The sequence below is a fragment of the Hipposideros armiger genome, unplaced genomic scaffold (assembly GCF_001890085.2).
Source record: "Hipposideros armiger isolate ML-2016 unplaced genomic scaffold, ASM189008v1 scaffold_230, whole genome shotgun sequence".
NCBI lineage: Eukaryota > Metazoa > Chordata > Mammalia > Chiroptera > Hipposideridae > Hipposideros > Hipposideros armiger.
In genome coordinates, this window is record NW_017731580.1 from 1663584 (window position 1) to 1689147 (window position 25564).

The window sequence follows — 25564 nt, forward strand, 5'->3', positions numbered from 1 at the left end:
AATTCCCCAGCACTGTTCCCATCCCCCCAATTACCCAATAAAAGAATCTTTAAAAAAAAAAGGGGGTGATGTGAATTTTACGTGTGACTGATATCTAATACACAGCCAGGCCACAGTCCTTGTACATTTATATTTTATCAATGACTGGAATGAATAAGTTAAGAGGACTCTCAACTTACAAATGACACCAATTACAATGACCTTGTTAACATCTGTGATAAAAATAACATCTGAGTGATTTTGACAAATTACAAGTAGCTTATAAAAAATAAGATAAAGACCAATACAAAGTAAGATAATGTTTTATGAGCAGAAATAAAATGTGGAGATATTAAGTAGAAAACAAAGAGGTAAATATATGAAAAATAAGAAAATACCAGGAGAAGGTTGTCATTTCTGTGGGAGCTTGTGATGTGGAAAACCAAGATGCTTGGTGTGCATAATGGATATGGAACCACCTGTAATAATGCCACGCACTCTAAGGGAGACTTTTCACCCTGGAAATCACTATTACAAACTCACCCTTAAATGCATTCACCATGCTCCATATCCCTTGGGCAACAGGGCACCCAAACTAAGTCTGCCAATTGTTCCTGAACATTAAACCTATCAATAATTTAATGATATTTTAAAGTAAGCATAATGAATGGAACCCAAAGGACAATGTGATCAAAAGAAATGTTATATACAAGGTTCTCTATTTGCTCTTGGTCAAATTTATTAAGAATAGATTCCCGTTGAAAGGAAAATCAAAGATGGCAGAGAAGATAAACGCTGTGCTTGCATCCTCCCATGAACACATTAAAATTACAACTAAATTATAAAACAGTCAACCTGGAGAACTATCTGAAGTCTAGCTGAACAGAAGTTTTAACCAAAATATAAAGAAGAAGCCACATCGGGACTGGTAGGAGGGGCAGAGACACAGCATGGGCCCAAAACTTCTGTGTGTTGGTGGAGAATCAGGAGAGATATCTCAGTTACAGAGGTCCCCCCCGTGAGGAGTGAGGGATGACCCAGCCCCACACCAAGCTCCCCAGCCCAGAGTACTGATGCCAGGAAGAGGAGCCCCCACAACATCTGGCTGTGAAAAACTGGGTGGGACAGAAGGCTGCAGGAAACCCAGAGGTCTTCTTAAATGACCTGTGTAGAGACTCACTGGTCCAGTGAAGGGACAGTGACTCAGGGGGTGTTGGAGGCATATGGTGGTACAGACTGAGGTGTGTGGTTTTGAAGCAATGTCTGGAGGACAGTCACCATTTTTCCTATGAAGGGTCCTTCTCCTGTGCAGCTGGCAGGTGGACACCATCTTTCCTGTGTTGATCCCATCCCCACAAAAGCCAAATCTGAATCTGATTAGTCTGGTGAGCTTGCAGCTCTGCCCTGCTGATTCACTGGAACCCTGCCCTATGCAACTTCCCCAACACCAGAAGCACTTTCTCTGCAAGCAGCCATCCTCACCCACATTGAACTCTTTCTTAGAAAACTATTAGAGTCCATGGGCCCTAGGCAGGCAGCAACTGGCCCTGGTTTGCTCTGAGACTTTTGCTGAGTAGCACCAGGCTCAGCACTGGCACCAAACCAGAGTCTACCTTTACCTGGTGACCACAACTTTTCCCACTCTAGTGATTTCCTGAGACCTTGCTTCACCCAACTGAACAAAGCTCTATCAGTAGCTTAACCTGAAGAGAGCTGGCAGGTGACAGCAAGCCTCAGGGTGTCCTGGCTTTTCGCAGAACTGCTCCAGGCCTGCACTGGAGGCAGCTGTCCTCAGTTCACAGTGTGGCCTCTCCCGCATGCCTCCAGGTTTAGCACAAGCAGCAAATAACCACAGGTCACTCCTACTTGGTAGCCCTCGGCCAGTAACAGGCAGGGGATGACATGGGCCTTCACCAGAGCCCCCCACAAGAGGCCGCAGAACCAACATACTTGGAGGATGACTTCAGACAACAGCAGAACACTGTCCAATTAACCCCACAAGTGAAACACCCCAAGGGTGATATCAACAGGCACCAGAAGCCACTGGGGCCAATCCCACTCAGAGGGATAAGCCCTCCACACGTAAGTTGTGGATGTGGCTAAACCCCACAGCCAATCAGCCCAAGAGTCAATCCCAACCCCCCACTCCCACCTCCCGACAAGCCAATAGAAATCAAGGCTCAACTATAACAGGAGGGCACACACACCCACAAAGGGACACTCCTGGAGCACCTGGGGCAGGTGACCATGGAGACTGTGCCAGAGCCCCATAGGGCACCTACTATATAAGGCCACCCAGCCAAGACTGGGAGACATAGCAGATCTACCTAATACATAGAAACAAACACAGAGAGGCAGCCAAAATGAGAAAACAAAGAAATGTGTCTCAAATGAAAGAACAGGAGAAAACTCCAGAAAAAGAACTAAACTAAATGGAGGCAAGCAACCTACCAGAGACAGAGTTCAAAGCAATGGTTATAAGGATGCTCAAGGAACTTAGTGAGAACTTCAACAGAGAGACAGCAAGCATAAAAAAGGACATAGAAACCATAAAAAATAACCAGTCAGAAGTGAAGAATATAATAATTGAAATGAAGAATGCACTAGAAGGAATTATCAGCAGACTAGGTGAAGTAGAGGATCAAATTAGCAATTTGGAAGACAAGGTAACAGAAAACACCCAATTGGAATAGCAAAAAGAAAAAAGAATCCAAAAAAAATGAGGATAGTTTAAAAGACTTCTGGGACAACATCCATTGTAATAACATTTGCATCACAGGGGTACCAGAAGGAGAAGAGAGAAAGCAAGGGATTGAGAACCCATTTGGAGAAATAATGACTGAAAACTTTCTTAACCTGGCAAGAAAATAGACATACAAGTCCAGGAAGTACAGAGTCTCAAACAGGATGAACCCAAACAGACCCACTCCAAGACACATTATAATTAAAATGGCAAAGGTTAAAGACAAAGAGTGAATCCTAAAAGTAGCAAAAGAAAGGCAACTGGTAACTTATAAGGGAGCCCCCATTGGACTGTCAGCTGATTTCTCAACAAAAACTTGCAGGCTAGAGGGGATTGGCATAAAATATTAAACGTGATGAAAAGCAAGGACCTACAACCAAGATTACTCTACCCATCAAAGTTATCATTTAAAATTGAAGGAGAGATAAATAGCTTCCCAGACACAGAAAAGCTAAAGGCATTCATCTCCACCAAAGCAGTATTACAAGGAATGTTAGAGGGACTTCTTTAAGGTGGAAAAAAATTTCAAAATTATGAATTATAAAATGGCAAAAGCTATATATCTACCAACAAATACTTTCAATGTAAATGGATTAAAGGTTCCAACCAAAAGACATAAGAGGGCTGAATGGATAAGAAAGCAAAACCCTTACATGTGATGCCTACAAGAGACACACTTCAGATTGAAAGGCACACATAGACAGAAAGTAAAGAGATGGAGAAAGTTATTTCATGAAAATGGAACAAAAATAAATAAATAAATCTGGAGTACCAATACTTATATCAGACAAAACAGACTTTGAAACAAAGACTATAACAAGAGACAAAGAAGGACCCAGTAATGCCATTTCTGGGTATTTATCTGAAGAAACCCAAATGCTACTTAAAGGGGATGTGTGCATCCACATGTTCACTGCAGCATTGTTCACGATGGCCAAGATGTGGAGGCAGCCTGGGTGTCCATTAATGGATGAACGGATAAAGAGGAGGTGGTACATATATACAATGGAATATTGCTTGGCCAGGGAAGGGAATGGGTTCTCACCATCTGCAGCGTCATGGATGGATCTGGAGGGTATTGTGCTGAGTGGAGTGTCAGACAGAGAAAGACAGATGCAATGTGATTTCTCTTATATATGGAATCTAAAGAACAAAATTAACAAACAAAACAAAGACAAACTCATAGATACAGAAAACATTTTGATGGTTGCCAGATGGCAGAGGGGTGGGGAGTGTGTGAAAAAGGGGAAGGGATTAAGTACAAATTGGTTGTTACACAGTAGTTATGGGGATGTAAAGTGTAGCATAAGGAATACAGTCAATAATATCATAACTATGTATGGTGTCAGATAGGTACTAGATTTGCTGAGATGATAGATGGGAAGGAGTGAGGGGGCAAGGTGGAAAAGGTTAAGGGATTAAGAAGTACAAACTGGTAGTTACAAAACAGTCATGGGGATGTAAAGTAAAGCACAAGGAATATAGTCAATAATATGGTAATAACTATGTATAGTGCCAGGTGGGGACTAGACTAGTCAGGGGGATCGCTCCTTAAATTATGTAAATATCTAACCACTATGCTGTACACCTGACATTAATATAAAATAATATTGAATGTCAACTGTCAGTGAAAAATTTAAAAAGGGGAGGAAAGATGAATAGGAATAAGAGATCCAAAGTTCCAGGTATAAAACAAGACATGGGGATGTAATGTACAGCAAGGGAATATATTCGTAGTAAATAATTTTGTGATAGCATGGTATGGTGTCAGATGGTTGCTGAACTCATCATGGTGATCACTTCCTTAGGTATGTAAATGTTTAATAAGTATGGTGTATACCTGAAACTAATATATTGTATGTTAGCTATATTTTAATAAAAATCTTTTTAAAAGTGAAAAATAAGAATGGGTTCTTGTTTTGATCTTATAAGGGAGGTAGAGAAGCTGGGAAGGTCTTAGAGAAGAGCAAAAGGAAGGAGATATGGAATAAAGAGAGCCCCCTGCTATGGCTGGGGAGGGACTGTTTTGCCCGGATGATTGGTTACGAGAGTTGCAAGGAAACTGGAAGGGAACGTGGAATGACAGCTGCCTTTGGTTATTGCCAGGTTATTACAAGATTTACAAGAAAAATACTGTTCACACACAATCAGCATTCAGACAAGGAAAAAGGAGGAAGGGTCATGGAGTTACTTTTTTTGTTTTTTGTTGTTTGGGGTTTTTTTAGAGTTAATTTACTTGGGAGAAGAAATTCCAAGTAGTAAGTGGTTAGTGTCAGGAACGTGTCACAAGAGGTTGTTTAGTAATAGCTGTGTGTTACATTCCTTACCTTTCGTGTGACTTCTCAATCCTTCTACTTCTGCAGTTACAATTTGGTGTGTAACTACAGTGACACAGCCTCGTGATAAACTAGGTGTAGGATGAACACTTTCCTCTCTTCCAGCAGGATACCTGGTTTGTTTGGGGGCAAAGAGAAGTTGCTATGGCAACTGAGCAGTGGTTGGGAATGCAAGTGGTAAACATCTGCCAGTACAACACTGCAAAATGCATGCATTGTATGTCCAAAAGGTCAGCATGAAACGCTATATTTATGGCAAGCCCACTGTCCATTCCCTCCTACAAATTGCATATTCGTACAATTTTGCCGCTTGTATAAGCCCCTATTGTGATTTAAACTCATGAGAGTGTGGTTTCTGCAAAGGGTGGCTAGTTTGTGACTTTAAACCAGTGGTTCTTTACCCTGGCTGCAAATCATCTGGGGAATGTAGAAAAACAGTTGTGCACACCTCATCCTTAGAAATTCTGACTGAATTGGCCTATGATGGGGCCCAGGCCTATGTATTTTTTTTTCTTTTTTGAAAGCTCCCCAGGTGATGCTAACCTACAGCCAGAATTGAGTCTTGTTTAGACACTCAAAACTTCCTAATAGTAAAACGGTGTCATGATAAAACTTCCCGGGACCATAAGGGCCACAGCAAGGAAATTATTATTTCTCTGTGTCCTCATTTTGGGGAGTCCTTAGCATTTTATTGGAATATGATATTTGTTACCCAAATTCCTGTTACCAAAAAAATACTTTCTGGAACTGCTGTAGCAACTTCGTAAGATAGACTTTGTATGGGGGATAAATCTCATGTTACTTATGTAATCTAGTCCTGTTGGTTCTCTCTACCTTTTCTCATTCTTTCTGTTCCCCGAAGAGAAAGATCAACTGGTTAGCATGTAAGCATGTCATCTCCATCCCCCTTTTGCTACCTGGGTTCATGGCTCAGGCATACTAGGAATGCAGCAGACAACATGCACTGGTTTTTGTCCTAATGGTGCAGCCAAGTTCTGGTGTTTCCAGGGACCACGAGAAGCTTCACTGAACCGAGGGCAGGCAGGGACCTGGCACAGAGGAGAGACTCCAAGTCACTGAGAAGTGCTCTGCTGATGCCAGTCACTGCTCAGAACTGATGGGAAACTAAGCCCAAGTGGAAGTGTCGGGCACTGATACTGAGTGTTACTTTGGGCCTTGAAAAAGTCACTTGTACCCTCTTGAGCAATCAACAACTGGAACTTAAAGATCTCTAAGTCACTCTCGTTTCTGAAATCTTTGATTCTGATTAAGTAGTATTCATAAAAATGGCAGACCTTCTTCCTAGACTTTACCAATTGTCATTCTCACTCTTAGTTTTCAGGCTGTGGGAGTTAGTTCAATCATCTTTGAAATACTGAGCTATCCACGGATGGCATGCTGACTGCAGCTATACCACAAATGAGTGTTTGGTGCTGAAGAAGTTTCCCAACTGGGCTTCGTTTCCCCTTGCCATCTGGGCTGAGCTCTGCAGCCTTCCTCCAAAGTGGCTGTGTCCCAAGATGGATCAGAAAATCAATTCCAAAGTTGTTTACAAGTTTTCAGTAATTGTTTGGAACCAACCAATTGCTCTTAGTTCATATAACAGAGAAGTACATAATTACTTGCAACTTTAGTTAGAGCAATGGTCTTCAAAAGGCCTAGCTAACCAGAAAATGCTCTGACTTTCTGAGTACCCACAATTGTCAAATTCACCTACTGAGTTCACATGGCCACATTTCTAAGTTTTCCTAACAGGCCAGCTATGAGCCGTAGGTTCAGATGACTAAGAATGACAGGGCAGAAGCACTGCTACTTTGAGTCAGATTTTCCCATTACCCAGCTCTAAAGAGTTTGTGTCTCTCTGACCCATATCACATTCAGCATTGAGGGTCCCATATAAATTTAATGCCATCACTTAGCACCCCAGCTGTACGATTCTGAAAGTAAACATGAAGTTGTCTGAATTCCAGGCCACCTGAACATTCTTATGGACTCATTAGCTCCCTAAGCTAAGCTACGTCCAAATTTGTAGGTGTGAGCCCAAATTTCATGATAAGCAAAAGCTGAATTGCTCTGTCTTCCTGTCATGTCGCTTTTTGTTCACTCTTTTACCAAAATTACTTTGACTGGGTTAGAATAAATGAATGAAGTCAATGAATGTAATTACTCACCTTTCAGCTGGGTAGCAACACATGCAGACGTTTATTTCTTGAAGGGGATTTTATCAGGTTGGTGCTCTTGCAAATAGGAGAAAGGGAGAAATGTAACTTAGCAAATGGCAGCATTCACTAATTCATTCATTTATTCAACAAATATTAACTGAGTACCTACTACATTTTGGGGACTTTACAGTCTAGTAGCAGAAAAAAAAATACACACACACACACACACACACACACACACACACACATACAATCACACTATTAATTGTGTGTGATAGGCTGGATAAGAAAAAAGGCCCAGGTAGAAAAGGGGTGGGGGCCAGAAATAAGCCTCTGAAGAAAGAACACTTCGGTTAAGACATGACAAATAACTAAGAGTTAGCCAAGTGAAGAGTGATGGAAGGTATGTTCCAAGCAAAACCAATGGCAAGCGGGAAGGCCCTAAAGCAGGAAAGGGCTTGGGCCTTTGTCCTGGGAGAAATTAGTCAAGATTCCAGTCTAAATTTAAAAGGTTAGTGATTTGGGGAGGTGCAAGAAAGTGACTTCCTTTATTACCTTAAAAGTAAAAGAGTGCCCCCAGGAAGGAGATCGCCCCTCCGTGGTAATGATTCCTGAGTGCACTTCAGCAGCCAGAGGCTATCTCTAGTTTATCTGCACTGTCCCTTTTCAATGATGCATAGCCAGCTCATCAACCCTGTACTGGCTTGTATTCTCATTTCACTTATTCCATCTTCAAAAAGTATTGAATGAATGAATGAATGAATGAACTTACAAGGCCACAGTACTACAAACAAAAATTTTCTGGAATAATAAGCCAGCATTCTAGACCACATATTTTTCTAAATTTAAGGTCCTGTCTCATTATGTCATATTTGATTTTCTAGAGCAGTGGTTTTTAACCAGGGATAACTCCCCCCCCCCCAGGGAACATTTGGCAATGTTTGGAGATAATATGGGGGGTGCTACTGGCATCTAGTGCATAGAGAAAAGGGATGTTACAGTGCACAGGACAGCACCCACCCTCACTCTGATAACAAAATGCTCATAGTGCCCAGATAAAGAAACCCTGTGGTAGAGGTTGGGGGCTGTGTCTTGAGAGACACATAATGGGCTGTGATTATCCTTGCTTAGACCTTGCAAGAACCTTGGTGCAGATTTTTTTTCTTACTTGCCAAGCAAAGTTCAAACCTGCAGAGATTTATTTCATTCATTTTCTATCTGTTTAATAAACAGACTCAAAACACTGGAGGGAAAAATACTCCAGCAGTGAGGTAAGACGAGAGCTATTAGTAACCCTAGTTTGACTTAAGTGAATGGTAGGAAACAACCTCTGCTATCAGGAAGTGAACTATAAAAACTGAGAAGTTAATAGTGTTTAAAAAGCACTGGTTCAAACAAATGTCTATGCAGACCATTGGATAGCCTGAGAATGGTGAAGATGTTTCCGTTTCTTGTGTCTTTCATAGAATGGAAAGAACTTTTATTTTCTTTAGTGTGGTAATCATTCATATTTGTCCCATGACACACCCAGAAGTTTAAAGAATAACAAACTCCCAAGGGTAAACACAGAATTTTGTGAGTAAGTCCTCTGGATGAATCCTTATAATTGCATGTTTGGATAAAATAAGATTTTCATACATTAAACAGTGTAGGACCTTTTTATTTGGGAAGAGAACTCTCAACACTTTGGAGGGCTGTAGGTATTTTTCCTCAAGGATGGCAACATACGCATAAGTGCCCCCAAAGTACCGCTCCTCCCTGTTCAAGTTCAATACTCCGGTCACTAGCCCTTGTGTGACCTATTTTTATACTGTGCACTGTTTCATGTCACTTGTATGGTGACACTCAACATCAACAAGTGCAACCAAATTGATACCAGAAGCCTGAAGATTAAAAAAAGGCATCAAAAGATATGCAGGCTGCTTTGTGCTAAGCCATCTGCAACTCAGAGCTGTTTGTAATAATGAAAATGCGTGGCCTTGTGGACAGGAGAGGAGGTACCAGGTGCCTGGAGAAGGCTCATGTCCAGCTGGTCTCCAGTGCACCCTGTGGTTTTATGCTCCCGCCTGGAATCCTTATAAGAAGGGTGGGCAGCCTACTCAAGGAGGTATGAAAGTACTCTGGGCCCTGATATCATCTCCTCATTGAGGATTGTTTCCAGTGATTTCAAAGGGACATATACATATACATTTCCTAGAATTGCCTTAAAAAAGATTTCAAAGTGGGTGGCTTAAAACAACAGAAACTTATAGTCTCACAGCTCTGGAGGCTATACGTCCAAAATCAATGTGTCAGCAGGGCCACGCACCCTCTGAAACCCGTAGGGGAATCCTTCCATGTCTCTTCCTCCTTCCTGGTGGTTTGCTGGCAATCTTTGGTGTTGCTGGCTTGCAGCTGCATAACTCCAATCACGTGGCCTTCTTCCTTTGTGTCTTTACACTGCCATCTTCCTGTAAGGACACGAGCCCCGTTGGATGAGGGGTCACCCTACTGCAGTGTGACCTCATCCTAATTACATCTGCAAGATCCTGTCTCCAAATAAGGTCACATTCTGAGGTCTTCTTGAGGGGGACTCAGTTGAATGCACGATAAGATGTGAACTAGGAATGTATACCTTTGTTATCCAAATGGGAAATTTTAGCTTGAATTTTCAAAGTGTAACATAAACCCTAGGATGATTCATACTGCTTTCTAAGACAAACAAAAGATGGAGAAACCTGGTGGTTACCTTCAAATGAAAGCGAAGACAGAAAGCAAAAAAGAATCACCTTAAAGCTAAGAGAGTCCTGTGCATTTGGTGCCATTTCCAACATAACCAGGTGCTCCGTCAGCTGCAGCGTCTTCGCCCCAGGGCACATGTGGTGGCTGTATGCCTCCTGTTTGTAGTAAACTCTGGAAGGCTGACACACTTGCTAGAGATGAGTTCATCCTTCTTGCATGCTTAATGGCAGAATGCAAAATAAGCTGCCACCTGAATGAAACAATTTCAGGAATACAGGAAGTTCTCCTTTTCTAAAATGTCTCCTCTGTCCTCCCAACACTTACTGAAATCTCGGACATTTTCCCACTTCTGGTTGGGGCGCCTGGGCCAGAAGCTCCTGACTAGCACTGACCACTGGCACTGCCCTAAACATTTCGCATGTTATTTCATATGCAGAACAATCCTGAGGCAGGTACCATTAGACCCACATTTTATAGATTGGAAACTAGGCACAGAGAAGTCTAGTAGCATATGGGAGCTAACACAGCACAGCTGGGATTCAAACCCACACTATGATAGCCCCATACTATCAACCAGGTCACCATATTGCTTTTCAAAAGTTGGGAGCAACCCAGTGACTAACCTGCTATCATGCCCATCAGGGCCTCTCGCCTAGCAGAGAATGAAGCCTAAGGTAGCTTCTGTGTCTCAAAGTGCCCTCCCCAGACCACCTGCACCAAAAGGGGGAGGCCGTACAGGTAGCACAGGTATCTGGACCTTTAGAACATGATACAGAATATTTTAATAAACATACCCAGAAAAGGCTTGAGTATATTAATGTTTGAGAACTGCTAAAGGGATGGAATAAGGAAAAGGTAAACCAGGAAAAGCCCTGGAGAGATGGGAAAGCAGTGGGAACCCTGGTCAGTCAAATGACCCCAGGGTCCCGGCCAGCGAGGAGCTCAGCGGCTGGGAAGCGAGAATAATACAGAACATGGAGGCTTGACCGCAGGAGGCCAGCTGCATCCTCTAGGATCACACACCCTTTCCTGGTGGAAATGGCTATTTGCTGAGTCAGGGGAGGCATTTTCTATTAGTTGGGATGGGAAGCGTGGGCGCAGCAAGGGAAAGCAAGCAGAGCGTGGTTCAGGAATCCCTATGTGACTCTGAATGAGCAGTGCTGCATAAACAGAATGAGGACTTCGGTGTGAGGTTAAAGAGGGTCAGGTGTGATGGCAGGAGGACTGAATGAGGAACCAAGAGACCAAAGTTCTGGTTTGATCCGGTTACTGATCACAGCCTCCCCGAGGCTCAGTCTCCTAGTCTGTTAAATGGAGGAAGTAACACGCACACGATGTGATGTGGACCCACTGAGGTATGCAGTGCCTATAATCAATTACCACTGTTCCCAGGCCTCTGTAAAAAGTCTGCCTCGGACACACCTGCCCCACTGATGCCTGACATCCATTAACAACACATAAAGGGTAGTTGGCAACGATGCTCTGCCTGGCTCTGCACATCCCCCCTCACCCCTGCCAGGAAAGAAAACCCAGTTCATTCCAAAGTACAGATTGCTTTAGGCTTCCTTTCCCACACTGGAGACACACACACACACACACACACACACACACACACACACACACACACACACACACACGAGAAAAGTGGAGACTAGAGACCCTAAAGAGCAAATGTGCTCTCCTCTCTGATCCTTTCCCCATTGGGGTACTCTGCTGATCCCGCAGGGCTGCACCCCTCCTTCCTCTTGGGGATCCCTCCTCATCCCACTCCAGTGTGTGCCCCTTGCTTTGGGCCCAGCTCTACACGGCTGTAGTTGTTCAGATCACTGGGGCAAAACCCAGCCAAGCAAACACACGCTTTGACCAGCATTTTCTAAACCATTTTCCTTAAAAGTAAAGCCTTCTGATTTGAGTTTCCTCCTCTTCTGTGGGCTTTCCATGTTGCCCAAGTCACCTAAATGAAACCAACTCCTCACTTCATTTTTGTCAGAATGGTCATGGTATTATAGAGCTATGGTGAACAAGAAGATCATTTTGAATAAAATGGGATACCAAAAGTAATTAATTAATTAATTAAAATATGCTTGTGATACCAGGCAAAGAATTCATATGAGAAAATATGATTAGTGACAAGTTATATATTAATATTTGCCTACATCTTTTCAGTGGACACTTACAACACCTTTAAGATATTATACATATTGAAGAAATATTTATTTGCTAATTAATGTGTGCATAGTACTGCTAGGTACCGTGGAGGATACCAAGATGTGTGCAACAAGCACAGACCTGCCCTAAGCTCTGGTTTGGTCCAGTCGTGTATTAGTTAAGTGACCTTTCCTTAGTGGGGAAATAAAAGACTATTTTCCATTCTTATTATGAAGATAACCTAGAACTTCGCAAGTTTTGAAGAGAAGCAGACGAGTGAAATGAGTCACTATAAATGTAAAATACCATTATGCTGAGACCTCTGGAATGTCTGGGAAGCAATGGAGGGGGGGTCAGCCGAATGGGAGAGGCTCAAAGGTCCTAGGTAGAGGCCCAGGCCCGCCTGCAGAGCCCTCCGCACTCTTCTCCCACACCCCAACCCTCCTCTCTTGCTCACAGAGCTAGGCAAACACACACTTTTATCCTCTGCAGACTGAAACCCTGGTCAATAATGCAGCCCTCCCCATCCCCAAGAGGCAATCCTGTGCTCTTTGCAAAACAAGCTCCCTAGTAGTTGCCACCCCAGGCAGCCCAAGAACAGTCAGTGTTCCCAGCAGGGTTCCTGGGTCCGTAGGGATCCTCTGGGAACCCAAGTAATCCGGGCATTAACATCCCAACCCAGGCCATTTGTTTTCAGTTGGGGCTGGGAGGATGTTGCAGCCTTTCCCCAGTGGTGCCAGTTTGGCCCAGTGAACACACGGGCATTACAGCAAAGTTCCTGCATTCTGGGAACATTTATTGTGCTAGTTCTCAACCCTCTCTACACCCACATGCTCACACACAACATTTATTCCATTGATTTCAAAGGTCGCTCAGCATGTTGGAAATATGTGTGAAAACAGTGAAGGGAGTTTGAAATTCATCTAAACCATCTTTCTATATGAATGGGTTTGGTACCTACATTAGGATTTTAGAAGTGCGTATTTGATTTGTTTTAAAACATGCATTTGTTTATGCTGGGTTTAGAATCATAATATAAATCAGGATTTCTATTGCCAGTTTCTGTGTTTTCTATAATAAATAATAGTCATTTATCCTTGTTCACTAATACATATTTATAAGCTCAAATTTGGAAAAGCTTTTCAAAGAGAATTTCCATTCATTATCCACCAACTTCCAGATGCCATCCAGCCCTGAGGAGCTCCCAGAAAGTGAAGCAGGCCTGGAGGCGTGGCAGGGATGAGCAGAGCAGACAAAAAGGAGCTGTCAATAAACCCAAAGGGGCGTGGCATACTCTAGTCTTTTGTACGCGAAGAAAAGGAGAAACCTTGTTAAAACAACAGATTCGCCAGGCACTGCCCCAGAGAATCTGATCTGAGTCTGAACTGGGGCCTGAGCATCTTCTGTTCAGAGCACCCCCACCCCCACCCCCACCCCCACAGCTGATGCCTTTGCCACACTGCCCCTGCTAAGAACCCCTGGGAACGGAGGGCCTTGTGCTAGCATATTATACTCTCGAGTCCAGATTCAATGATGGGTTTTCCAGATGGAGGTGGGTCTTACTCTTTGGTGCTCGTCTCCACATAAAACCAAACCACTTCAGGTGTGTCAGAGCTGACTGCACTGTCAATACCCTCAAACTTTCCTAACAGTCTGTCTGACCTGAATTGTAGAAAAATTGAATATGCTATATTTCCTTCTCATATATTTCTGGACTTTGCCCCAGGACCAAATTCTTGGGTATTTATATATATTCATTGTATACATTTTTCAATAAGTATTGAATTAACCAGTAGAAAAGAGCAATAAAATAGAGAATAAGAAATGATATTCAAAATAAAGTCAGTTGTTTTGTAATTATACTAGTTTTTTTATAGCTGCACAACAAATTACTCCAAAATTTAGTGGCTTAAAACAATAAACATTTATCATCTTACAGTGTGTCAGGAACCCGAGTGTGACTTAGCTGAGTGGTTCTGGCCCAGGGTCCCTCCCAGGCTGCAATCCAGCCGTCAGGGATGGAGACATCTCAAGGGCCAAGTGGGAGAGGACACACTTACAAGTTCACTCACGTGGCCAATGGCAAGATTCCGTTCTTGCCAGGCTGTTTCTCAATGGTTGTTGGCCAGAACCCTCCCTCACTGTCTCCATGGACAACTCACAACATGGCAGCTGACTTCCATGAAAGAAAGCAAGCAAACGAGCAAGAAAAGAAGCAAGATGGATACATAGTATTTTATAACTTGATCTTGGAAGTGACACCCCATCTCGTTTGCCATGTTTTAGTATTTCAAATAAATCATGGCTTTCCCATCTTGCAAGATGGCAGGTGAAAAATCTGAGAAGCCAGACACTGAGAAGAAAAAACTTGAAGCCCAGAAGCTGATGCTGGTGACAAGTTTAAGAAGGGGAACCTCCAGGCCAAAACACCTAAGAAGGGGACGCCCCACTGCAGCCAAACCCTGTCCTGTCAGAGGAATCAGCAGATATTCCCAATCCACCATGTGTTCCCAAAAGGCCAGGTACAAGAGGAAGTATTCAGCAGCTAAAGCCAGGATTGAAAAGAAAAAGGAGGTTCTTGTTACTGTCACAAAACCAGTAGGTGGCGACAAGAATAGTGGCACCCCAGTGGTTCAACTTCCCAGAAAGCCTAGATACTATCCGACTGAAGATGTGCCTGGAGAGCTGCTGAGCCACAGCAAGAACCCTTCAGTCAGCAGGTGAGACAGCTTGGGGCCAGCATCTCTCCCGTGACCATCCTCATCATCCTCACTGGGCGCCACAGAGGCAAGAGGGTAGCTTTCCCGAAGCAGCTGTGCCTGGACCTCTGCGTAGAACACACCAGAAATTTGTCATCACCACCTCCACCAAAATTGGTATCAGCGGTGTGAAAATCCCCAGACATCCCACTGATGCCTACTTCAGAAGAAGCTGCGTCAGCCCAGACACCAGGAGGGTGAGGTCTTCCGCGCAGAGAAAGGGAAATACGAGATTACAGAGCAGCGCAAATTTGATCAGAAAGCCGTGGACCCGCCAATTCTGCCAAAAATCACAGCTGTTCCTCAGCTCCAGGGCCGCCTCCCCTCTGTTTGCTCTCCTAAGTGGGTTTATCCTCACAAACTGGTGTTCTAAATTTATTACGAGAACCTAATTAAATGCCTAATCTGGTTTTTAAAAACAAAAGCAAATCACTAAGTTCAGCACTCACTCAAGGGGAGGGCATTACACAGGACATGAGTACCAGGAATGGGGGGCGGGGCATCACTGGGAACCTCCTTAGATGCTGTCAATCACAGAACATACTTGTTTCTTTCATAGTCAATTTATAATCCTATTTGTTTTTCACTAAAACTAAATGTTAATGTAAAGCAAACATTTTCAGATACAGGTTAGGCAGCGTATTCTGGAATAAAGTCTGGTAGTGTTGAAAAGCTCCGTTGAGGTTAGACATTGAATTCAGGTTTCTAAATAAGGTGATGTACAACTGACAGGGACTAGTGTTAGTTACTGTATCACTTAGGAATGCTTCTGCTACAGGTAACTAAAAATCCGAATACCTGTGGCTTAAAAATAAAGGTATAGGGCTGGCCGAGTGGCGCGTTGGTTAAGAACTGGCTTGGGATGCCAGAGGGCCCTGGTTCGGATCCCACATATAAGGACCAGTGACACTGCCCTCTACAGCTAAGATGCTGAACAACAGCTCAACCTGGAGCTGGGCTGCCGTGAGTCGCCGGCAATGGCGTAGGCTGCAGCTCCTGCTGCAGTGAGTTGCCATGGGCTATCTTGTGCAGCCAGCAGCCAGCATGAGTGGCCATCAGCTGCTGTGAGCGGCCATCCAGAAGCCGGCGACTGATGTGCCTCACCCGGGAAGAGCGCAATGATGGTGCCAGCTTGGGCCAGTGAAGCAACGTCCTCCACAGCTAGACTGAAGAACAAAAGGATAGCAACTTCTCTGTTCCCCTTCCCCCAATTCCCCAGCGCTGTTCTCCTCCCCCCAATTCCCCAATAAAATCTTTAAAATAAATAAATAAATAAATAAATAAATAAATAAAGGTATATATGTCACATAAGGAAAAGTCTAGAGATGGACAGCTACTGACATTGTTTTTACAGCTCGATGTGGCAAAAGCAGCATCTGTATTTGCTTTCACAAATGGAAACCCCATCATGCACGTCACCTCATGGTCACAAGATAACTTCTCTACATATCATATGCTAATCAAGATGAAAGGAGCAAAAAGCCACCCCATATGCCTTTGTCTCTTTTAATAAGGAAGATAATGCTTTTTTTGAAGTCCAGCCCAGCAGATTTCCACTTAGATCTCATTGGCCAGAACTGAGTCACATGTCTACCATAAACCAGTCACTTGCCAAGGAGACTACCATCACCATAGCAATCTAAACCAATCATGACTTATCTCTGAGATCACAGGATTGTTGCTGTTACCTGGATAATGATTCTGTTGCCAGAGAAATTGACTGGATATTGGGCAGGCAAGACGCAAATCTTCTGTAAACACCTTGTGTGTCGATACTTATGTGTTCTATATATCCAATACAATCACAATTTCCACCAAGGGTCTAAAAAGATATTTTCCCATAGAAACAGAATATGCAAGCACCAATGCTTACAAAATCCCAAATGTACTTAAAGTTTCCTTCTTACAAATTCCTTATTCAGAAATAAAGTGTCCAGGTTTTGAGACAAAAAAATAACCCCATTTTTTAAATCCTGTGTACATACAAAATGTTTTAAAATATTGCCATCAGATACATTTAACAAGAGGAAAGCTTCTGAGATTTACTGTATTAGTCCAGTATTATCAAAACACAACAAGACAGATTGGTTTTCCTGACGCCTGCTGCTAGATTTTTGCTAACTTATGTTTCTGAAATTGTAGCATCATAAGTCAATGTTGTACAAAGGTATTTAATGTCATTTATAAAAGCCTAGTAATATAAACTGTTGACTCCTTATAAAGCATCTACTACGACAGAGAAATATCGCTGAAGCACATTTATGCCTTTGATCTGGATGTCTGCATAATGATTCTTGCCAGAAGGATAACTTGTTCCATAGATTATAGGACAGAAAATCAGTTTTTGGAGCAGTAGCTCAACCTCATCCAAGGCATCCCATTCTAAGAAACTAAATGGCACCTGCACTTCTGGTTTTTTGTTTGTTTGTTTTCATTTTGTTTTAAATCAAGTCTTTAATTCCTGTTGTGCTTCAAATCTAATTGAGCAGGTAGAATTCTGCTCCAGGAAAGACCTGCCCTTCCGTAAGGGATAAAAGGAGTGAGTCCCAGAGGAAACGGAAGCCCAGAGTGATAGTTTTGATGAGAGATGAATCAAACCGATGATGCACAGGAACAACAAGCACATTGGGATAGTCTGAGAGAGACACCATCATTCATTCAACAGCAGACCTGCAGGACCTCTTGAGAGCAAGATGGTGTTCAAGTTCAGATACAAGCCTAGCTGCCTTCTGCTTTGGCTATGGAATACAGCCTGTCTGACTGAAGATGTGTGCTGGTAGAGGAGAACCCAGGGCAGTTTCTAAGCCTGAAATCCAATCCTGTGTCTCCCATTAAATGGGAAGGTAGCCTTGGTCCAGTCACCAAACAGCTGTGGCCATCAATTTCTCTGTTTCCAGTGAGACTATTTCTTTAAGGATCCCTTCAGCTTTAAACATCTATGAATTTGCTGAAGCAACTGTTTTGATTGATGTGGAAATTTGAACTGCCTTTAAATGGAATGATTGATTACTCTCTAGCAGAACTTTGTTGAGTTCAGTGCATTATGAATACATGTCAAAAAGTACAATAAGGATATCTTATTTAAAAGTCCCTTCCAGTTTTTTTCACCCTAGAAAGGGTAGATGTACAGAAATGTCCATGTTCTTGCTGTGTAAAGGACATTTCTCCTCACCTCACACAGAGATGACTTTCAAGGCAATTTCTTAGAAGGCAATAAGGGACTTACGGGAGACATAGAGACATGAATGCGGTAGGCAGAGAAGGGATGTGGGGAGAGAGATGGACGTTACTAGGGAAATAGTGTGGACACAAGGCTCGACCTCGACCTGGGAATCAGGAAATTACAGTTCTAATTTCAGCTTTTCTATTGATTCTCTTGGGACCTTGAGAATGTCTGGCCCACTTTAATTGTTCTGTGCCTCAGTTTCCTTATCTGCCAATTAGAGTGAGAGTCCTTGGCTGAGTGCCCAGGATTGTAAGAACATATTATGCATGGCCATGAAAATACAACCAGTCTCCACAATGGAAAACATCCTACTTCCTAGACGTCCTAACTTAAAATGGAAATGTTAACACTAGAAATTCCGTTAGTAATCAAAATGTGAATGTTTTAGGGAGCACATCTACCTGGGTGAAAATTTAGCGAGTAAGACTATTCTAAGGGCTTGTTACCCCAGGAATGCATAAGCAAAACGAGATCAGACTTGAAGTAGGACAAGTTCCAGCTTTGCCACTTAGCATTTGTGTGACCTTGAGTGATTTTTTAACCTCCCACAGTACCCTCACCATTCATCTCTGAGGGTTGTGGTAAAGATGATTGCAAATGGAAGTTGGTTCTTCCAAGCCACTGGTGGGGTTGAATTCACAGCAACTATGTACTTTGCAGCTGGTAGTTTCTCTTACTATAATTATCTATTAAAAATCTTAGTCATCCAGAGCAAGGAATTTTTTAAGGCTACTATCTACTGAGCATTTACTATACTGCAATGTTTTATCCCTGTACTAAGCACTTTACAAAAATTATGTCATGGACTCCTCACAAAAACCTATTACTTTCCTGTTGCAGAAATGGAGGTAGAAAGAAACTAAGCTTTGTTTCTGGCCCCACTGTGTTTTCTTTACCTTCCTTGCTTTCTTTTTCTCAGCTACATCTAATTGGCTGTTCTTTTAGTATTCTTTTAACCCACCTTAAATTTTCAAAACTAAAGCAACAACTAACAGTATATTTATATAGCATGTTATTTTTGTCATGTTGCTGTCCAATCCCTGGAGACGCGCTCTAAATTCACTTGGATATTTGAGGATAAATCATGCTCTCTGGCAGTTTCTGGAAAGCACTGAAAAATCAGCCACCCTGAAATTTTCTAAACAACTAAAGCTTAAGAATTTCCAATATGTTCATTAAAAAAAGCATTTAAGGGCCGGCCGAGTGGCTCAGTTGGTTAAGAGCTCACTCAAGAGTTTGAGCTCTGAGCAACAGCGGTTGGGGTCCCGGCCCGAGCTGAGCAGCCGCTGAGCTGCCAACAGGTAGCAAGATGGCTCAGCTAAAAAAAAAAAACAAAACAAAACAAAAAAAAACCATTTATATTTATGCTTAGAAAAATAAAGTTATTATCAATAAAGCTTACGCACATGCATATGTTTATAGAACTTCACTAATAAGCAATTGCATATATGATGTATATGACCTCATTGTAACACTGCCCTCAAACACTGCTGTAAGAATTCTTACAGTTACCAGGAAGGTTAAATTCAGCAAACTCTTTTTTGCTAATGTGCCTTTTCATTGTGAAATACTATTATTGCCTTAGAGAAAATTTTTAAAAATGTTTTTTAAAGTGATGTGGTATTGAAGAGAGAGTCGGTACCCTTTAGGCCAGATTCGAAACTCAAACCCACTTCTTAATTACCTGGACAATTTATTAACATTTGGCACCTCATATTTTTTTCTATGATCACCAAGTTGCTGTGAGTTAAATGAGAACTGTGTGTGATCATAATAGCCAGTCAACAAATGTTAGTAACCACCTCTTCCCTTGGAAAAGAATCTCAAGTCAGACGTGCTTGGAGTCTGCTCTGTACGGACACAGGAATCCCTGTTCCAGTGAAGTGCTTCCCCACCTGCTTTGTCAATAGACTCTTCATTTTCAAATGGAAATGACGGACCCTCTCCCAATGGACACTCAAATGTGTCAACCTACTTCCTGGCACCCATGGACCCTCATTGCTCATCCATTGACCCAAATTAAGAATGCCTTCTCTAGTGTATTAATTTTGACTTCACCAAATCCTCTTGCAAAACAAGGTCATCTTTAAAAAATAAAATTCTTTGAGTGTCTTGCAGTTGAGTGAAGGAAAGCTACAGGCCTTTATTTTTAATAGCTTTGGGAAAATGCAGCGTTAGCACAAAACTCCACCATAGGCAATTAAGTAAATTGCACAGAGGCGCCATTAAATGATTGATCTGACTTGCTGCATATTTCATACAACCTTTTAAAACACACAAGTGACTATTTACTTCAGAGTCTAGCTCTAAATGAGCGAAGAAAAAAATTAGAATGGCAATAAATCTACTTTATTTACATAATTGTGCACACACCATTTTTACATATTACATTAGGACATTGGACAATAGATCAAGAAACAGAATGTTCTAGAAAATCAACTTTAACTACGGGTAAGCATCATGTACTTTTTCCAAATGAAGTTTTATTGCATTGAAGCCAAGGTGCCTCATTGGCACTGAGAGCCTCCCCAGAGACCCCCAAGTGTGGTTCCCTGATCCTGAGGTTGGTTGCTTTCTGCCAGCAGTGATCCGCTTGTTTGGGCTTCAGACTACATCAGATCCTTCATATATCTGCCAACACCACTCACTGGAGCTGGCTCTGTCCCACTCTTCTGGGAGTAGTTTTTTTTTATCCTATGCCTCAGTTTTGTCTATATAAACCCTTCCAAAGGGATAAGAGCTCCTGAGAATTAATTGTTTAGGTGAACACGTATGACGGGGGAGAATGCTACTGGGAAAGAGGTCGATTTGCATTCTGGCCCTCCCTTCGCTGTGTGTTTGACTTTAGCAAGTTATCTTCACCCTTCTGAACCTCTCTATCTTGTTGTGTAAAATGACAACCTACTCCCTGTATCATCCTTTCTATTCCTGGGGCCTTGCTCACAGTTTCCAAGGTCCCTTCTTCCTTCCTCTCCAAATCATACTTCATTTTCCAAGCCCTGCTCAAGACCCACCACCCCATGAAGACTTCTTGAGTCCTCACAGCTCACAATGATCTGATTTCTTGAAGAAATTGCACCAGTCGAATATTCGAAGAGTTGATAATCAGCAAACTGCTCCTTAATATTGTGTGTGTAGTCATCTCGGTGTGCAACGAGCTTTGGTCATGTCCTTTACATTCTACTGAGTGTCTTGTATGCTTACCCATGTTGTCCGGTTGGCCTTGAAGGCAGGAATTTTATCAAGTCCATTTGGCTTCCCCTAGAGCAGGAGTTCTCAACTTTTCACACTGTACAGAAGCACCTAGAGAACATGTTACAAGCTTTCCTGGACTCCACCCCCAGGAGATGCACTCAGGTCTGGGTGGGGCCCAAATGTCTGCTTTTCCAGCAAGTTCCAAGCACTGCAGCTGCTGCTGGATGCTTTCGAGCACCTCCCACAGAACCTGCCCATAGAAGCTAATACATATGTATGGATACTCAGGAGTGGGTGCTTCTTCTCTTTTCTTCTTCTTCAAGCTCACGCTCTGTCACTTCTCCCTTTTAGATTGACTTTGAAGATGTGATTGCAGAGCCAGAAGGGACACACAGTTTCGACGGCATCTGGAAGGCCAGCTTCACCACCTTCACTGTGACAAAGTACTGGTTCTACCGCTTGCTGTCCACCATCTTCGGCATCCCGATGGCTCTCATCTGGGGCATTTACTTTGCCATCGTGTCCTTCCTGCACATCTGGGTGGTCGTGCCGTACATTAAGAGCTTCCTGATTGAGATTCAGTGCATCAGCCGTGTCTATTCCATCTGCATCCACACCTTCTGCGACCCGCTCTTTGAGGCTTTTGGCAAAGTATTCAGCAATATCCACATCAACATGCAGAAAGAAATATAAATGACATTTCGAGGATAGAAGTACACCCGATTCTTGTTTTTTTTTTTCCTTTTAATATTCTTGGTGCCAATTTCAAGTTTTAAGTTGCTAGGACAGCAACAATACATGAATGAATTTTCTTGGCTCAGAACAAAGAAATCACTCAGTTTTCCTAGTTATTATTTGTCTCTTCTGAGTTATTTCATCTATGTTTTGGGGTGGTTTGGATTTTTTAAACTCATTTAAAATGTTTTCCTCATATTTTTATTTGCATGTGGATCATTGTTTTATTGCCTGAAATCTGAACCTATTGTTGAAAGATAATTTGAGAGACATATGAAGAACCGAGGAGGAAAAATAAGAACCAACAACCTCAACTGCCTATTCTAAAATGGCCATTTTTATGGTGAGGGAATAATCCCAGGCTATGGCCATTGATTGTACAGGTTTGTGAGCTGCTTTCAAGCAAACTCTCCCCTCCCCATCTGCTGTGTTAGTGGATTGCTGCCATTCAGCTCAATGATCCCATGGGATTTAGTGATCGTTATCAACTTAGAAAGCATACTCTGCATCCACACAACCCAACCAATCAATGCCTTACCCTTCTTGAAATTTCAACCTGTGATACTTTCTGTGCCTGAATATTTGTTATATAGATAATGGGACTTAAGTGCCTTGCTGTTCTTCACATTTTCCTTTTTCAAAGAGGGTCCAACTGGTCAACTTTCATTAGGTCCACAACTTCCCTGGAGAGACCAAAATTAGAAAACCCATTACCTAGTTCCCCACACTTGTTTCTGACTCTACGACACAGAGTCAGATGAAGCTCATGTCCACTCTTGACCATGCATCATCTTTATCCATATCGAGCAGAGAACACATCAGTCCCATGAAATGAGTTAAGGTGAACAAATGGGGCTGAGTCCTCTCTGTGCTGGCAGGAGTGGAAGCCAGCTTTCCCTGCCTCTCATCAGCTGAATGAGGTTAGCATGTCTATTCAGCTTCATTTATTTTCAAGAATAATCACGCTTTCCTGACTCCAAACTAATCCATTACCGGGGTGGTTTAGTGGCTGGACATTGTGTTTCATTTTCAGCTGACCGGTGGGCCTCCGGAGAAGGGCTCATCAAATGGCCATTGTGTGAGACTGTCATAGTCGTTGCAAACATGACCCCTTTGAAGGAGAGCTTGTCTGTTATGCTGTGACACATGGCCCCTCCCCTGCCAGGAGCTTTGGACCTAATCCAAGCACCGCATTTCTCAGAGAGAAGATAAGGTGGGGGAGGAGGCAGTAATAAAAGATTGAGGTCGTTTTGCTGGAATAAATTTGAATTCTTCTGAACTCAAACTGAGGAATGTTACCTGTAAACCTGAGTCATACAGAAAGCTGCCTGGTACATCCAAAAGCTTTTTATTCTTTCTGCTCATATTAAGACTCAGCCCTTGGGAATTTATTTTTAACCTTTAGTAATGCTTTTACTTTAGTTTCATACACCTGTTGAAATTCTCCTTGAATTTTTTTTTTGCATCTTCCAGTTTCCCTGACACTTTAGTTACCAAAGTGTTACCTACTTTGATTTTTTGCATTTAAAACAGACACTGGCATGAACATAGTTTTACTTTTAAACTGTGTACATAATTGAAAATGTACTATACTGCATACTTTAAAATGTAAAGATAGTTTTATCTTTATATGAGAAAAATCACTTGGGAAATTACTTTGTGATTCAATCTGTAAACTGTGTATCCCAAGACATGTCAGTTCTACACAGATGCTTAGTCTCTTGTGCACATCAAATGCTGGTCCAAAAGATTGCTGCAATTTTATATGCTTACTGATATATTTTACACTTTTATATTCTGCATGCCCTGTAAAGGTTACAAGTCTACACAATAAAAATGTTTAACTGTTCAATGGTCAGCTTTATTATTTTCCCCAAAATAGATGTGTATGTCAGTGCCTGTGTGTATGTGTGTGTGTGTGTGTGTGTGTGCACGCACACACACAAAGTACGCATGTACAGAGTGTGTCTACAGGGGTCGGCCGAGTGGCTCAGTTGGTTAAGAGCTCGTTCAAGAGTTTGAGCTCTGAGCAACAGTGATTCGATTCCCGGCCCGAGCTGAGCAGCCGCTGAGCTGCCAACAGGTGGCAGGATGGCTCAGCTTAAAAACAAACAAACAAACAAACAAACAAACAAACAAACAAACAAACAGTCTACATACTTGGAGGGTGTTTGTGGGGGTGGTCTTCCACTTTTCAACTACTACAAAGTAATTTAGCTGGGATCTTTCTTCTAAGGCCATCACCATTTATGAGTTACTTTAGATAAAAGGTATAATTAATAAGAAAGATTTGAGCCTACCAAATGCTTTATTAAGTGCCATGTAATTTAAGCCCCTAACAACTTCATGTGATGGATATTAATACTCTCCTTTAGTAAATGAGACATTCAGGGGATAATGCCCTGCATTTTGCCATGTCTTAACTGGAGATTTTTTAAAAGGCATATTTCACAAACAATTTAATTTTTGGCCTTGGGTAAATTTACAATTAGAGCTTCTGTAATAGTCAGGGTTCTCCAGAGAAACAGAACCAATAGGAATTACATACATGAAACATATATGAATATGTGAAGAATAGTATGTATTTAAAGATTTATGATAATAAATTGGTTTGTACAATTTTTGAAGGCTAACAAGTCTCATGGTCTGCAAGGTGAGTCAAGAAGCTGGAGACCCAGGATGCTGCTAGTGGAGCTCCAGTCTGAAAGCTGGCAGGCTCCAGACCCAGGAAAAGCTGATGTTTCACTGTGAGTTCAAAGGCAGGAAAAAACCAATGCTCCAGTTCAAAGGCAGTCAGGCAGGAATAATTCTCTTACTCAGGAAACGATCAACCTTTTTGTTCTACTCATTGGATGAGGCCCACCCACAAAGAGGAGAGCAATATGCTTTACTCAGCCTATTGATTTAAATGTTAATCTCATCCAAAAACACCCTCACAGAAGCACCCAGAACAATATCTGACCAAATAACTGGGAATTGTAGTCAACTTGACATGCAAAATTTACCATCACAGCTTAATTTTTTCTATTGTCTTTTTAGTCTCTATTTCATTTAATTCTGCTCTAATTTTTATTATTTCCTTCCTTCCACTGACTTTTGGCTTCATTTGTTCTTCTTTTTCTAGTTCTTTAATATGTAATGTAAGGGCCAGCCGAGCGGTGCGTTGGTTAAGAGCTGGCTTGGGGTGCCAGAGGGCCCCGGTTCGGCTCCCACATGTGAGGGCCAGTGACACTGCCCTCTACAGCTAAGATGCTGAACAACAGTTCAACCTGGAGCTGGGCTGCGGTGAGTTGCCAGTGACGGCGGGGATTGCAATCCCTGTTGCGGTGGGTTGCCATGGGCTATCATGTGTGGCCAGCAGCCAGCATGAGCGGTGGTCCAGAAGCCAGTGACTGATCTGCCTCACCTGGGAAGAGCGCAATGATGGTGCCAGCTTGGGCCAGTGAAGCAACGTCTTCCACAACTAGACTGAAGAACAAAAGGACAGCAACTTGCCTATTCCCCTTCCCCCAATTCCCCAATAAAAATCTTTAAAAAAAAATGTAATGTTAGGTTGTTTA

The 25564-nt window shown here is 42.4% G+C and overlaps 1 protein-coding gene and 1 pseudogene across 2 annotated transcripts in view; both read left to right on the plus strand.

Annotated features, from left to right (window-relative positions):
* CAV1 (caveolin 1) overlaps positions 1-23856 on the plus strand; it is a 38383-nt gene extending 14527 nt beyond the window's left edge. For both annotated transcript variants that reach the window (XM_019654764.1, XM_019654765.1), the window contains exon 3: positions 21621-23856. In XM_019654764.1, the coding sequence (XP_019510309.1) occupies positions 21621-21962 (342 nt within the window). In that variant the 3' untranslated portion in view covers positions 21963-23856. The remainder of the gene's footprint in view (positions 1-21620) is intronic.
* Positions 13520-15698, plus strand: LOC109389342 (60S ribosomal protein L6 pseudogene; annotated as a pseudogene).
* Positions 23857-25564: the final 1708 nt, after the last annotated feature.